The 17110-nt window shown below is 42.9% G+C and overlaps 1 protein-coding gene across 2 annotated transcripts in view; it reads right to left on the reverse strand.

Moving 5' to 3' along the window:
- The window catches only part of tango6 (transport and golgi organization 6 homolog (Drosophila)), a 194812-nt gene that overhangs the window by 4226 nt on the left and 173476 nt on the right, over positions 1-17110 (reverse strand). For both annotated transcript variants that reach the window (XM_043706471.1, XM_043706470.1), the window contains exon 17: positions 885-998. In XM_043706471.1, the coding sequence (XP_043562406.1) occupies positions 885-998 (114 nt within the window). The remainder of the gene's footprint in view (positions 1-884; positions 999-17110) is intronic.

Here is a 17110-nt window from a genome sequence, read left to right on the forward strand (position 1 = left end):
CAGAGTGCAGTGGAGGCCAGGATGCTAAATGTCTTCAAGGCAGAGATTGATAAATTCTTGATGTCACAAGGAATTAAGGGCTACGGGGAGAATGCGGGTAAGTGGAGTTGAAATGCCCATCAGCCATGATTGAATGGCGGAGTGGACTCGATGGGCCGAATGGCCTTACTTCCGCTCCTATGTCTTATGGTCTTATGATCATTGGCTGATGGCACAGTGGTTAGCACTGCTGCCTCACAGCACCAGAGACCTGGGTTCAATTCCCACCTCAGGTGAGTGACTGTGTGGAGTTTGCACATTCTCCCCGTGTCTGCGTGGGTTTCTTCCGGGTGCTCCGGTTTCCTCCCACAGTCCAAAAATGTGCAGGTTAGGTGAACTGGCCATGCTAAATTGCCCATAGTGTTAGATGTAGGGGAATGGGTCTGGGTGGGTTGCACTTCGGCAGGTTGGTGTGGACTTGTTGGGCCGAAGGGCCTATTTCCACACTGCAAGTAATCTAATCTAAAAAAAAATTTAAGTCCTGGATGAAGTTGTTGATGGAAAGGATATTGTTTACATCTAAAGATTAATTTTCACTGAGTGCTAGTTACTGACTACTGGTTGCTGTCTCTTTATGAATGTTAAATTGCCACCAGAGTCTGTAATTATTATTAAAATAGAGGAACTAGATTAGACATAGATGATACAGAAACCTCTTTCAGCACTACTGGGAACACCCCCAGACAGGATAGCACTGTCTTAGTATTGCAGTAGAATGTCAGCAAACCCAAATCTCTGCAAGCAGGTACTATGAGCTTTCTTCAGAGAATCTAACACCACATAGTTGATTATTGCCCCTTCCTTTTGCTGCAATAAAGATTTAAACTGTAAATGACTTCCCTTACCTGGAATGTCTTTTCACTGAGTCCACGGAGTAAGAGAGTGATGACATGAACTGCAGCTCGACGCACCTCAGATTCCCGTTCTGTCTTCACAATGGCTGTAAGACATTCTGTCACCTGGAAGGAAGTTTCAGAGACAATGAGTGACTTTATGTAGGCAGCAAGGAACTGTTGTCAGGCCTCCAGGAAGAACTCATACATTTTCCCAGTATTGAGTGCCATGCTGAAGCCAGGTTGATCATGACTGAAAATTCATTTTCTCAAAGCAGCTCCCTGGAACCTAGTGCATCAGCAATCTAGGTCAGTGCTCACAGCAGCAAACATCACACACTTTAGATCATATTTTGGATTATTATTATACCGTCCATGTTGGTTTTGGTATATTAATTTGGAAGCATAACAAGGCCATTGAGAGACTCCGAGAGATTCAAGATGATACCAGGATCGATACAACAGTAATAAGGCTAAGCAGTGAGTCATTTATGACACTACATGGGCCACAGGTGGGGGTGTAAGAGAAACATTGAGGGAATCTGCAGTTGAGGAAAAATGAAGACACGTTGGAAGTGATATCGTGGAAGGACCAAGGCGCAGGCAGAAGGATTAGTTTAATTTGGTGTCATAGTGGGCTGAATGTCCCTTTCCTGTATTTTAAGGTAACATCATTGAAATAGATAAAGTTGAGTTGGAGGAACTGGACAAGTGGACTGCAGTCCTTTCAGGGAAAGCAGAATGTGAAAGCATTTAGTTGAAAAAGCCCTTGACAGCCCATTTCCCTGAATTCTGCCCTTAGCTTCACCCTCCCTCCCGAAACCACAATAGGATTCCCCTTGTTCTCACTTACTATCTCCAGCATGATGCAATCATCAAAGTTTGTTTGTAAGACCTTCCAACAATCGATGGCTGACAGTAATTCAATTTTATCAGCAAGAACACTGATGGATTGTGAGAATTCATCAAATTCAGTGGCCAAAAAAAGTTCCCTTTTGTCCTTTCGAAATACAGTGCCATTTATTAAGTTGTGTTGTCTTTTGTGTAAGTGTTTTTGCTTTGATATTAAAAGGAAATGTGGTTCTAATTCTGAATTATAGCTTTGTTATTAACCAGTTTTGTAATTTGATTATAGAAATAAATCTTGTTTTGTAACAATTGGATTTTTTTGAGTCAATTAAAGAAACCTCGTGAAAATTCCTTCTATTGTGGATAGCAGCACTACAAAAGAGAAAAATGGCCATTTTGGTGATTGAATCACAACATTTACAATAGTGTAGTACTGCAGAACTTTAGTATTGCTGGAAAAAGACATTTTGTCAAAGATGTTTTTTTCTTGCACTCACCAGAACAATTTACAAGTATAACAATTCAAGTGGAAAACCAACATTAGTTGCGATTGGGCAATTAGGCAACATTTGCTGAATAATCCTGAATGTGCAAAGGATTATGCTAACAAGCAATTTGGGATCAGACAGGCAGGAGGAGGGAAGAACACAGCAAGCCAGGCAGCATCAGGAGGTGCAGAAGTCGACCTTTCGGGTGTAACCCTTCTTCAGGAATGGGGATGGGTGTGGGGGGGAGCTGTAGATAAAGGGGGTGGCAGTGGCAGGGTGGTGAAGTGGGGATAGGTGAAGACAGGTAGTTGGTACAACCTGGTTGGTTAATGGGAGGTTTGAATCCGGGTGGTGGAGTGGAAGGGAGGGGGAGGGGCTGCCGAAGGGAAGTTATTTGAAATTGGAGAACTCCAGGCTGTAGGCTGCCCAGGTGGATGGTCATGTCAAAAAAGGTGTGGTTGAGGGAATGAAAATGGGTGGAGACTGGGAGGTCCGGTCTGCCCCTGTTGGTCTGGCTGCCACGCTCGGTGAATTATTCCCTAAGTTTATGTTGTGAAGTCTTTGTGATTGAGGATAAAGCGGATGAGTTGTAGGACGGTGTTCGGAAATTGGCAGTTGTTGGTGTTGAATACTGAGGCTGTTGCCGCGATGCCATCATTGTGGGGATGCTGGTGTAGAATGCGGAAACATCCATTGTGACGAGGAATGTTCCTGGTTTGAATGGTCCATGGGTGCTGAGTTTCTAAGAAATCCATAGTGTCGTGACAGAAGCTGGGGATCCCCTGCATGTCGAAGGCTTCAAGATGCCTTCGACCTAGCCAGAGACGTTCTCACACAGGGTCCCATTGCCTGAAACGATGCGATGTCCTGGTGTATCGGCTTGGTGTACCTTTGGAAGGCAGTAGAAGTCGCCTATGCGAGAAGTACGTGGGATGAGGGTGAATAGGAAACTCTGAAGGACTGGATCCAAAGTCCTGATCAATGTTTTTATTTCACTGGTGTGTTTTTTGGTTGGATCACTTACAGTTAACCTGAGAATGTAACTTTTTATTCAAGTTTTGTGATTTACATATGAAAGAAGTGAAACTATCATGATCTTCCTAACAGATGAGAGACTTAACAAATAATCTAGACATTTTTCAATGTATAATTTCAGTTACATCACACTGTAAACTTTTAGTATAAATTTTGTGTCTTACAATTGTGTACTCCACAACCACCTGATGAAGGGGCAGCGTTCCGAAAGCTAGCGCTTCCAATTAAACCTGTTGGACTATAACCTGGTGTTGTGTGATTTTTAAACCTTGTATACCCCAACACCGGCATCTCCAGAAAGTGAAGGAGAAGGTGATAGGTTGGAGAGGAGCGTGGAGCGGATAGATGGGAAAGGTGATGGACAGGTCAGGAGAGCAGTGCCGAGTTGGAGACTTGGGACTGGAATAATGTGGGGGGAGTGGAAATGAAGAAACTTGAAATCCACATTGCTCGCACGTGGTTGCAGGGTCCCAAGGTGGAATATGAGGCGTTCTTCCTCCAGGTGTCGGGTGGTAAGGATTTGTTGATGGAGGGGGCCCAGGACCTGCATGTCCTTGACGGAGTGGAAGAGGGAGTTGAAGTGTTAGGCCACGGGGTGGGGAGTTGGTTGGTGCGGGTGTCCCAGAGATGTTCTCTGAAACAATCTGTAAGTAGGCGTCTTGTCTCCCTGATGTAGAGAAGATCACATTGGGTGCAATGGATACAGTAGATGACATTGTAATCCAGAATTAGAACAACATCCCCTTTTAATATCAAAGTAAACACACAAATCACAAAAGATAACTCAATAGATGGCATTTAGAAAAGACAAAAAAACACTTTATTGTGCACTGGTCTGAAAATCAAAACGCAGAATTTAATGAATTCTCATAATCCATTGGTTTTCTTGTTGATAAAAATGAATTTCTGACCGCCATAGACTATTGGAAGGTCTTCTAAGTAAGCTTTGGCTTGGACAGAAATTAGTCTGATTCCATGTCTTTGGAAATCATCTCAATTCAACTTCTCAGGGTTTACAAGGTAGTCAAGAGACCGAGATCTGAAAAGCTGGTCAGATTTCAAGTCCATAAGAAAGAGTTTCTCTACATATTTAAAAAGGGAAAAAGTACAAAGTGACTATCGATCCTAAAGAAAGTAAATTGGTGGAATGAATATTTGAAAATAAGGAAACGGCAGAAGAATTGAACACTTCTTTTGCATGTCTTCATTCTAGAGAATATAGGCAACATCCCAGAATTAGGCAATATCAGGAAACGGAAGGGAGGAAGAAAGAAATTACAATTATCAGGCAAGTGATACGAAGCAAATTGTTGGAGCTGTGAGCTAACAACTATCTAGATCTTGATGGTCTTAATCCTAGGGTCTTAAATGCAGTAGGCTAGTGAGATAGTTGACGTGTTGGCCACAATTTTTCCAAAACCTACTAGATTTGGGGGGAGGTTCCTCTAGATTGGAAGATAGCAAATATAACTGCATTATGCAAAAAGGGACTCAGACAGAAAGCAGGAAATCCAGACCAGTTAACTTAAAAGTTGTCATAGGAAATTAGAGCTCATATTAAAGATGTTATAGCAGGATATGTGGAACAATCCAAGGTAATCATGTAGAATTAACCTGGTTTTGTGAAAGGGTAAATCATGTTGAACCATCTGTTGGAGTTGGAGAGTCAAAATCATACAGCACAGAAACAGACCCTTTGGTCCAAACAGTCTATGCCAACCTTAAGCCCAAATTAAACTAGTCCCAGCTGCCCGCATTTCACCCATTACCCTCCCAACATTGCTTATTCATGTACTTATCTAAATGTCTTTTAAAAGTTGTAACTGTCCCCGCAACCACCATTTCCTGTGCAAGTTCATTCCACAGATGAACCTCTTGCTGTGTAAAATAATTGCTCATGTCTTTTTAAAATCTTTCTTCTCTCACCTTAAAAATATAGCCCCTAGTTTTGAAATCCCCCACCTGAGGGAAAAGACATCTACCATTCATGTTATCTATATCCCTCATGATTTTATAAACCTCAATAAGGTCACCCTTCAACTTCCTACGCTATAGTGAGAAAATGTCCCAGCCTCTTCCCATAACTCAAACCTTCCATCCCTGGCAACATCCTAGTAAATCTCTTCTGAACCCTCTCCAGCTTAATATCCTTCCTATAACAGGGAGACTTGAACTGGATACAGTAACTCAAGAGGCCTCATCAACTTCCTGTACAATCTCAACATAACTTCCCAATTCCTATACTGAAAGATCTGTGCCAAGAAGGCAACCTTAAGAAGGTTAGATGCCTTCTTAACCACGCTATCTATATGTGATGCAAACTTCAAAGAATTATATACTGGAACCCCTCAGTCTCTCTGGTCTATAACACTGCCCAAGGTCCTATTTTTAATTGTATAAGTCTTGTCTTTGCTTGTTTTACCAAAATGCAATACCTCACATTTACCCAAGTTAAATTGCATTTGCCATTCTTCAATCCATTAACCCAATCGATCAAGATCTCTTTGTAATCTTACATAACCTTCTTCATTGTCCACGATACCACCAATCTTGGTGTCATCCACAAATTTACTAACCATGCTTTCTACATTCTCATTTAAATCATTTACATAAATGACAAACAAAAGTGACCTAGCACTGATCCCTGTGGAACACGTTGGTCACAAGCCTCCAGTCTGAAAAACACCCCTCTGCCATCACACTCTGTCTACTACTCTTAAGCCAATTTTGCATACAATTGGCAAGTTCACCTTGAATCCCACGTGATCTAACTTTACTAATTAGTTTATCATGTGGAATCTTGTCAAAGACTTTAGTAAAGTCCAAGTAAACAAGGTCTACCGCTCTGCCCTCATCAATCTTCTTGGTTACTTCCTCAAAAAACTCAATAAAGTTTGTGAGACACAATTTCCCTTGCACAAAACCATGCTGACTATCCCTACTTATTTCTTGCCTCTCTAAACACACATAAATCCTATCTTTCAGAATTATCTCCAACAACTTATCCACTGTTGAAGTCAGACTCACAGGTCTATACAGAGAAACTTTGATTATCTGAGCGACACAGGCAATTGAGTGCCGGATAATCGAATGCTGGATAACATAGTTTAGCCAAGCATCGGGACCGTACAATCTTGGTCGGATAATCGAAACTCAGAGTCGAGGTTCCTCTGTAGTTCCCAGGCTTTTCTTTGCATTCCTTCTTAAACAAAGGCACAATATTAGCTACTCTCCAGTCATTCGGCACCTAACCCAATCTACAGATAATACAAATATTTCTGCAAGGAGCCCCACAATTTACTCCCTAACCCCCCACAAAGACCTGGGATACACTAGATCAGATCCCAGAGATTTATCCACTTTTATATTTTCCAAGATTTCCAGCAATTCCTCTTTTGTAACGTGAATTGTTTTCAAACATCAATAGTTATTTCCCTGAGTTCTCTGGCCTCTATTTCTTTGTCCACAGTAAAAACTGATGCAATACATTCATTTAATATCTCTCCCTTCTTCTGAGGTTCAACACAAAGATGACCTCTTGAACTTTAATGGGGCCTACTCTCTCTCAAGTTGTTCTTTTGCTCTTAATGTATTTGCAGAATCTCTTTGACTTATCTTGAACCTTATTTGCTAAAGCTATTTCATTTCTTCTCTTTGCCTTCCTGATCTCACTTTTAAGAATGTCCCGACCCTCTCTATACTGTTTAAGAACTGTATTTGAATACAGTTGTTTATATCTAATCTATGATGCTTTTTTATTCTTGACAACAGCCTCAATATCTTTATTCATTCATTGTTCTCTAATCCAATCAGCCTTACCTTTCACTCGAACAGAAACATAATGATTCTCAACTCTCGTTATCACATTTTTGAAAGTCTCCCACTTCTCAGACATACCTTTATCTGCGAACAGTCGACTCCAATCAACTTTTGAAGTAATGTGTTGTGGCTAAAGGGGAATATAGAAAATAGGAGCAGGAATACACCATTCGGCCTTCTGAGCCAGCTCAGTCATTCATTATGATCATGGCGGATCATCCATCTCAACATTCCCCATATCCCTGATCCCGAAGAATTATAACTGCTTGAAATTATTCAATATTTTGGCCTTAACTGCTTTATGTTGGACAGAAACTAAACAAAAAAATTAATGTACATGGGATTTGGAATGGTGTATTGTGATGGATGGATAGAAAATAAATTGGCAGATAAGAAACAAAGAGTAGAAGCAAATTGTTCTTTTTTTCTGTACAGCAGGCAGTAACTAGTTGGGTGCTAAAGGGAATAGTGCTAGGACCACAGCTACTCACAATATATGGTAATAATTTGGATAAGGGAACTGAATGTAATATCTCTAAATTTGCAGATAACACAAAGCAAAGTGGGGGGGCGGGGGGGGAGGGTGAGCTGCGAGGATGATGCAGAGATGCATGGACTTGGGGATGTTTGTGCATGAAACATAGAAAGTTAACACACGGGTGCAGTAGGCAATCAGGAAGGTTAATGGAATGTTGGCCCTTATTTCAAGAGAGATGGAATCTAAAAGTTGGGAAGTCTTTCTGCAACTGTACAAGGTGCTGGTGAGACCACATCTGGAGTATTGTGAGCAGTTTTGGTCCCCTTATTTAGGGAAGATATAAGTTAATTGGGGAGCCTGTTCAAAGAAAGCTCACTAGGATGATCCCTGGTATGGAGGGATTACGAGCAAAGCTTAAACAGGTTGGGATTGTACTCAATGGCAATCTCATTGAAACATAAAAGATTCTTAAGTGGCTCGACAGGGTAAGTTGTTGGAGATAATTCCCTCTTTGAAGAGTCTAGAACCAGAGGACATAGTCTCAGAATTAAGGGTGATCATTTAAGACTGAGATGAGGAGAAAATTCATCTCTCAGGAGGTTGAGTGTCTTTGGAACTCCTTGCCACAGAGAGCCGTGGGGCCACAGTCCTTGTGTATAAAGCTGAGTTAAATCGATAGATTCTTGAAGAGTAGAGGAATCAAGGGTTATGGGGAAAGGGCAGTAAAATGGATGTGAAGAATGTGAGATCAACCATGATCCTATTGAATTGCAGAGCAGATTTGAGGGGCTCAACAGCTTACTCCTGTTCCCATTTCTTATGATCTTATGCTTCAGTGTAATTTTGACAAGTGCTTGAGTAGGCAAAAACATGACAGAAATATACTGTGAATAAATATGAAGCTATCCATTTCGGTAGCAAAAACAGGAAAGCAGATTATTATTTCAATAGCTATAAATTGAGAGAGGGGAAAGTGAAAATAGACCTAACTGTCCTAGTACATCAGTTGCTGAAGGTGAGCATACAGGTACAGCAGCCAGTACAGAACACAAATAGTACGACGGTCTTCATACTGAGAGGATTTGAGTACAGGAACGAGGATGTTTTGCTGCAATTACACAGGCCCTTGATGAAACCACACCTGGAATACTGTGTGCAGTTTTAATCTCCTTCACTGAGGAAGGATGTTCTTGTTGTACAGGGAAGGTAATTAAGGTTCACCAGACTGATTCCTGGTTCTCATAGAAACCTATAAAATGTTAACTTGACTAGACAAGGTAGATGCAAGAAGGATGATCCCAAAAGCAGGGAGTCTGGAACCAAGGCCATAGTCTAAGGAATCAGGTAAACTATTTAAGACTGAGATGTGGAGAAATTTCTTCACCCAGAGAGGGGTAGCCTGTGGAATTTGCTACTACAGGAAGCTACTGATGCCAAAATGATTGAGGAGAAATTGGTGGCTTCAATCTACATATCGATTGGACTAACCAAACTGGCAGCAATGTGAAGGAGGAGGATTTCCTGGAAATGTATGAGGGATGGTTTCCTCGATCAATATGTCGAGGAACCAACGAGAGAGCAAACCATCCTAGATTGGATTGTAATGAGAAGGTTTAATTAGCATCAATATGGTGAGAGATCCTTTGGGGAAGCTGACCATAATATGGTAGAGTTCTTCATTAAGGTGAAGTGTGACACAATTAAATGTGAAACTAAGGTCCTGAACTTAAAGAAAGCTAACTTTGATGGTATGAGGCATACATTGGCTAGAATAAGCTGACCAAGGATACTTAAGGGGTTTGATGGTAGATAGGCAATGGCAGACATTAAAGAACACGTGGATGAACTTCAACAACTATACATCCCTGTGTGGCATACAACAGGGAAGGTGGCTCAATCATGGCTAACAAGGGAACTCAGGGTTAGTGTTAAAGCCAAAGAGGATGCACATAAATTGACCAGGAAAAGCAGCAAACCAGAGGTTTGGAAGGACTTTAAAATTCAACAGAGGAGGACAAAGGGTTTAACTCAAATAGGGAAAATAGAACATGAAAGTCTGCTTGTGGAAAACATAAAAACTGACTGCAGAAGCTTCTGTAGATAAGTGAAAAGAAAAAGACTGAAGACAAATGTCGGCCCCTTGCAGTTAGAATTAAATGAATTCATATTAGACAACAAAGAGATTGCAGGATTTGTCTTCACAAAGGAGGACACAAATAACCTTTAGGAAATGCTGGGAGTCAGAGGGTCAAACACAAAGGAGGAACTGAAGGAAATCCTTGTTAGTGAGGAAATGGTATTGTGGAATTTGATGGAATTAAAACCTGTTAAGTTCCCCAGGGCCTGTTGCTCTGCATCCCAAAGTACTTGAGGAACTGGCCCAAGAAATAGAGGCGGCATTGGTAATCATTTTCCAGCATTCAACAGATTCTGGAAGAGTTCCAATGGACGAGAGTGGCTAATGTAACTCCACTCTCTAAAAAAAAAAGAAAAAATGGGGAAATTATAGTCTGGTTAGCCTGATATCAGTGGTGGAGCAAATGGGGGAGTCAATCATTAAGGATGTATTATCTTAGCATTTGGAAAGTGGTGAGGAAATCAGTCCTAGTCAATATAGATTCACTAAAGAGAAATCATGCTTGACAAATCTTCTGGAATTTTTTGAGAATGTGACCAGTAGAGGTTAGGAAGGAAATTTAAGCTCATGTATTGGAGGTAATGTACTGACATGGATACAGAATTGGTTGCCAGGCAGGAAGCAGAGAGTTGGAATAAACGGGTCCTTTTCAGAATGGCAGGCAGTGACAAGTGGGGTACCATAGGGTTCAGTGCTGGGACCTCAGCTGTTCACAATAATCATTAACGATTTGGACGAAGGAATTGAATGTAATATCTCCGAATTTGCAGATGACACGAAGCTGGGTGGCACTGTGTGCTTTGAGGAGGATGCTAAGAGGCTGCAGGGTGACGTGGACAGACTGGCTGCATTGTCAAATACTTGACAAATGAAATATAATGTGGATAAATGTGAGGTGATCCACTTCGGTCAGAAAAACAGGAAGGCAGATTATCTGAATAGTGGCAGTTTAGGAAAAGGTGAGACCTGGGTATCATGGTGGAACAATTGTTGAAGATTGGCATGCAGGTGCAGCAGGCAGTGAGGAAAGCTAATGGCATGGAAGGCAGATTATCTGAATAGTGGCAGTTTAGGAAAAGTGAGACCTGGGTATCATGGTGGAACAATTGTTGAAGATTGGCATGCAGGTGCAGCAGGCAGTGAGGAAAGCTAATGGCATGCTAGCCTTCATAGCAAGACAATTTGAATAAATGAGTAATGATGTCTTGCTGCAGTTATACAGGGCCTTGGTGAGGCCACACCTGGAGTATTGTGTGCAGTTTTAGTCTCTATCCTGAGGAAGGACATTGCTATTGAGGAAATCCAGTGAAGGTTCACCAAATTGATTCCTGGGATGGCAGGACTGAAATATGAGGAAAGACTGGATTGACTGAGCTTGTATACCTGGAATTTAGAAGAAGTGGGGGAGTATCTCATGGAAACATATAAAATCCTGATGGGACTGGACAGGCTAGGTGCAGTAAAAATGTTCCCAATGTTGGGGAAGAATAAGGGGTAGGCCATTCAAGACTGAGATGAGGAAGAATTTCTTCACTCAGTTATGAACTCGTGGAATTCTCTCCCACAGTAAATTGTTGGGGCCAGTTCATTAGATATATTCAAGAGGGAGCTGGATGTGATCCTTGTGGCTAAAGGGATCAAGATGTATGGGACGAGGATGGGAATGAGATACTGAAATTGCACGATCAGTAATGAATGGTGGTGTAGGTTTGAAAGGCCGAATGGCCTACTCCAGCACTTACATTCTATGTTTCTATGTGAAAGCATTTGGGGCCAAATATGGGGGAAAAGCAGTAACAGGCTACTGATCTGCATGTTCAGCCATAATTATAATGAATGATGGAGCAGGCTCAAAGGGACAAGTGGCCCACTCCTGTTTTGATTTTCTATGTTTATGGAACACTTGGAGGTGCTAAAGTTAGATTTCCAGAAAACATTGAAGTGTTACACCAAAGACAATAAAGGTTCATTACATATAGAAATCTCAAATTATGATTCATGCATGAGGATCCCCAAACCTGCAATTTTGTGCAGTTCTTCCCTATTTAAATAATAATGAGCTCTTAAATTCTTCCCACCAACATGCATAACATCACACTTTTCCTATGTTATATTGTACCTGCAAACGTTTTGCTCACTTGCTTATTCTGCCTACATCTTCAGTAGACTCATCCTCACTACTTACCTTCCCATCTATTTTAGTGTCATCTGCAAACTTGGCCACAGAACATTCACTTTCCTTATCCAAGTCATAAATACATATTGTGAATAATTGTGGCCCCAATATTGATTTCTGTGCCACTCCACTGGTTACAGGTTGCCATCCTGCAAATATCCCTATTTTCCCAACTCTCAGTCTTATATTAGTGAACTAATCCTTTGTCCAAACCAATATATTACTCTCCACATCATATCTTAATAAAGTAACCTTACACGCAATATTTTACCTAAGGCCTTTTGGCAATCACCTTAAATCTGTGCTGAAAATGTGTTGCTGGAAAAGCGCAGCAGGTCAGGCAGCATCCAGGGAACAGGAGAATCGACGTTTCGGGCATAAGCCCTTCTTCAGGGCTTAAATCTGTGCCCCTAGTAACTGACCTTTCTGTTAGGGGAAACACTCTATCCAACCCCCTCTCATTATAGACCATAAGACAGAGGAGCAGAAATTAGGCCATTCAGCCCATTGACTCTGCTCCACCATTCAACCATTGCTGATAAGTTTGTCCACCCCATACTCCTGCTGTTGCCCTGTAACCCTTGATATTCAAGAACCTATCTATTTCAATCTTAAATATACTTAATGACCTGGCCTCCACAGCCTTCTGTTGCAGTGAATTCCATAGATTCACCGCTCTCTGGCTGAAGAAGTTTCTTCTGATCTCCATTTTAAAAAGGTCTTTCCTTTTTACTCTAAGGCTGTGCCCTCAGGTCCCAGTCTCTCCTATCAATGGAAACATCTTCCCAACATCTGCTCTGTCCAGGCCATTCAGTATTATGTATGTTTCAATTAAATCACCCCTCATCCTTCTAAACTCGAGTATAGACCCAGAGACCTCAAATGTTCCTCTCATGTTAAGGTTTTCATTCTTGAGAGTATTCTTGTGAATCTCCTCTTGAGATGCTCCAAGGCCAGTACATCCTTCCTGAGATATGGGGCCCAAAACTGTGCACAGCACTCCAAATCTGGTCGGACCACAGCCTTCCAGAACTTCAGAAATACATCCCTATTATATTCAACTCCTCTCAAAATAAATGCCATAAGTGCATTTGCCTTCCAAACCATTGACTCAACCTGCAAATGTACCCTGAGTGAATCCTGGATTAGAATTCCCAATCCTCTTTTCACTTTAGTCTTCTGAATTTCCTCCCCATTTAGAATATAGTCCATGCTCTATTCTTCCTACCAAAATACATGACCTCACACTTTCTCTGCCATTCTTTGCCTACTTTCCTAACCTGTCCAAATCTTTCTGCAGCCAGGCTGCCTCCTCAATGCTGCCTGTCCCTCCACCTATCTTTGTAACTTCTGCAAACTTAGCCAGAATGCCCTCAGTTCCTTCATTTAGATTGTTGATGTATAAACTGAAAAGTTGCAGTCCCAAAACTGAGCCTTGCGGAACACCACTTATCACCAGCTGCCATCCTGACAAGGACCCTTTTATCGCACTCTCCGCTTTCTGCCAGACAGCCAAGCTTCTATCCAAGCTAACACGTTGCCTCTAACACCATGGGGCCTTATCTTATTCAGTAGCCTCCAGTGGGGCAGCTTGTCAAAGGCCTTCTTGAAGTCCAGGTAGATTACATCCATTGACTCTCCTGGGTCTAACCTGCTCATTACTTCCTCCAAGAATTCCAGAAGATTTGCCAGGCATGACCTCCCTTTGACAAAATCATGCTGACTTTGCCTTATTTTACCATACATTTCCAAGTATTTAGAAATCTCATCCTTCACAATGGTCTCCAAGATCTTACTCATGACCGAGGTTAGGCTAATCATTCTATAACTTCCCTCTTTTGCATACTCCCTTTTTATACATGTGTCACGCTGGCAATTTTCCAATCCTCCGGGATCCTTCCTGATTCGAGCGATTCCTGAAAGATCACCACCAACATCTCCACTATCTCTTCAGCTATCTCCCTTACAATTCTGCGGCATAGTCCATCTAATCCAGGCAATTTATCCACCTTCAAGCCATTCAGTTTTTCGAGCACCTTCTCCCTGTTGATGGCCATCATACTCAGCTCTGCTCCTGCACTCTGACTTTTTGGGATATTATTTGTGTCTTCCACCGTGAAGATTGACACAAAGTAGTTATTCAGTTCCTCAGCTACTTTCCTTGTTCCCCACTACTGTCTCACCAGCTTCATTTTCCTGCAACTCAATGTTCACTTTTGCCTCTCTTTGCCCTTTGTATATCTAAAGGAAGTCTTAGAGCCTTCCTTTATATTACTGGTGCTGGAAATCAGTTATAGAGATGAAGGGCTTTTGCCCAAAACGTCGATTTTCCTGCTCCTCGGATGCTGCCTGAAATGCTGTGCTTTTCCAGCACCACTCTAATCTAGAATCTGGTTTCCAGCATCTGCAGTCCTTGTTTTTACCTCCTTTATATTACTGGCTAGCTTACCCTCATATTTAATTTTCTCCCTCCTTATTACTTTTTTTGTTGCTCTCTGTTGATCTTTGTAAGCTTCCCAATTCTCTGGTTTCCCACATTACAAGGGAACCTTGATTATCCGAATATCAATTATCCGAATACCGGGTTATCCCAAGGGAATCTCAAGGTCCTGACAGAAACATTACGTCATAGAGCTGTTTCAACCCTGATCACGTCTTTTGTTTACAGGTACAATGATTAAAAACGAACTTGGCTCACTGAAATGCTGCCGAGAACAGTCCTGGATTGATGGGAGCCTCGGCGGATGGAGATCGGGGCGGAAGCAAACGGAGGGGCGGTGTTGGACGGGTTGGGGACAGGGTCTCGCTGTGTGCTGCTGCCTAGTCTCCTGAACGGGGAGCAGACTTCACAAAAAATAACTGAACTCCCGTCCTCCCTCACTCTCTCCTCCCACGCTTTCCCTGGAGATTTACACAGGGGTAAACCCTAAACCCCCCTTCCCCAGATAGTTTCTCCAACATAGTCCTACGCAGGGCAGAGGTGGAACCATCAAAAAGTTGTGTGTGCGCGCGTGTGCGCTCTATTTGGAGACTTACCCCACAAAAGGCCGCAGCAGTCTTACTGCTAGTGTACAGTTTGGCTGCCCCAGAAGGCGGGGAGGGATGGGGAATGAGGGGGGGCAGATTGGATGGGGGCGCAGATGGGTGGGAATGGGAGCGGATGGAGATCGGGGCGGAAGCAAACGGAGGGGCGGTGTTGGACGGGTTGGGGACAGGGTCTCGCTGTGTGCTGCTGCCTAGTCTCCTGAACGGGGAGCAGACTTCACAAAAAACTCTGAGCCCCAGAGAAAATCCACCCCCCCTTCACAGCTCCTTCAAGCCCGGACTGTGCCCCAGCTTTGGGCAAAAATAAATAAGTAAACAATGTGATGATCCTTAAATCAACAAAAGAAGACAAAGGCAGGATAAACCTTCCGCCCATCCCCAGCTCTATGACAACCCCAATTATGACTGAAAACAATATTATAGGAACAACGTATTCCAAGATTTCTTTTAAAAAATTATTAGGGAGAGAGGAAAAAAGGGAAAAGAAAACAACACAGGGTAAGAAGGAAAAGAGGACAAACATTAACCATATTCTTCAGCTCAATCAGACTATTTTCAAGTGTCCACGAAGTTCTTGGTTTTATCTGCTGATAAACATATAAACTGAATCCTTGTGGCTGAAATGAAGCACCAACGGGTACCTCATGGAGTACTGGATGCCCAGGTTCCTCAGCTTCTTCTTAACTTCATCAAAGAATTTCTTCTTTCGAATTACAGCTGCTGAGCAATCTTGAAAAAACATAATTTTGCCCCTTGTGCAGCAGTGCCTGTGGATCTTTCCCCAGTGATTTGGAGGCTTCTATCACCTTTTGCTTGCCCCTGTATATGTGGAAGTGCACTAGGACCGAGCGAGGGCGCTGTACCAGTCCGGATCTGTGAACTGCTCCCAATAGGCCCTTTCAATCTGCTGCCGGCCGCACGATTGAAGGCCCAAGAACTATGGCAGCCAGGGTTCAGAAAAGCTGACTGGCTGCCCACCTTCTTGACCCTCCAGAAGCCTGACAATTCGTTGATTCATCTACCGACATCGATTTTTGAGGTTGCCAACTTGATCTCACAAAGCCCATACTTGCTGTTCCAGGGTCTGGATCCGTCCAGACGAGGACTCGATCACCGCTTCAGAGGCTTTGGTTGAGCCTCCGCCTCCACCTCCTCCATCTGCGCCCTGAGGCCCTGGAGCTCCAGTTCATGCTTTTGCAGCATGGATGCGATGGGTTGGATCTGGGCATGGATCTCCTTGATCGCAGCCTCAAGCTTCACGGTGAGTCTTGCCATTGCTGCCACCAATTTCTACGAGTCCGTTAAGTCCCTCGGGGGTTCGGGAGAGTCCACTGGCGTGCCCGGTGCTGCAGGTGTGACATCCCTGCTGCTGTTTATTCGCTCCCTTTCCGTTTGGCATCCCTTCCACTCCCAAGTATTAACAAATGTGTGTTCCCAAGGTTTTACATGAACAATTCTCTCATAAGAGTTAGTCAGGGATGGCAAAAAATACCAATATGCCGTCCACGGCAGTTCTACTGAATCGCCGCCATCTTGTTGAGTCCCCCACCATACGCCTTCTTAACAACGCTATCAACCTGGCTGGCAACTTTCAGGGATCTATGGACATGGACCTCAAGATCCCTCTGTTCCTCCACACTGCCAAGAATTCCTCCTTTAACCTTATATTCGGAATTCAAATTCGACCTTCCAAAATGAATCACTTCACACTTTTCCAAGTTGAACTTCATCTGCCACTTGCCAGCTCAGTTCTACATCCTGTCATTGTCCCATCGCAAACTACAACAGCCTTCCACACTATCCACTAACCTTCATGTTATTAGCCAATTTACTAACCGACCCTTCCATTTCCTCATCCAAGTCATTTATAAAAATCACAAATTGCTGTTCCACTGTCTTACCTGCTAGGGTCCTCAAACAGGGTAAAAACAATGACAGCAGATGCTGGAAACCAGATTCTGGATTAGTGGTGCTGGAGGAGCACACCAGTTCAGGCTGCATCCGAGGAGCAGTAAAATCGACGTTTTGGGCAAAAGCCCTTCATCAGGAATACAGGCAGAGAGCCTGAAGGGTGGAGAAATAAGTGAGAAGAAGGTGGGGGAGAAAGTAGCATAGAGTTCAATAGGTGAGCGGGGGAGGGGATGAAGGTGATAGGTCAGGGAGGAGTGGATAGGTGGAAAAGAAGATAGGCAGGTAGGACAAGTCATGGGG

Source organism: Chiloscyllium plagiosum, chromosome 17 (assembly GCF_004010195.1).
Source record: "Chiloscyllium plagiosum isolate BGI_BamShark_2017 chromosome 17, ASM401019v2, whole genome shotgun sequence".
NCBI classification, from domain to species: Eukaryota; Metazoa; Chordata; class Chondrichthyes; order Orectolobiformes; family Hemiscylliidae; genus Chiloscyllium; species Chiloscyllium plagiosum.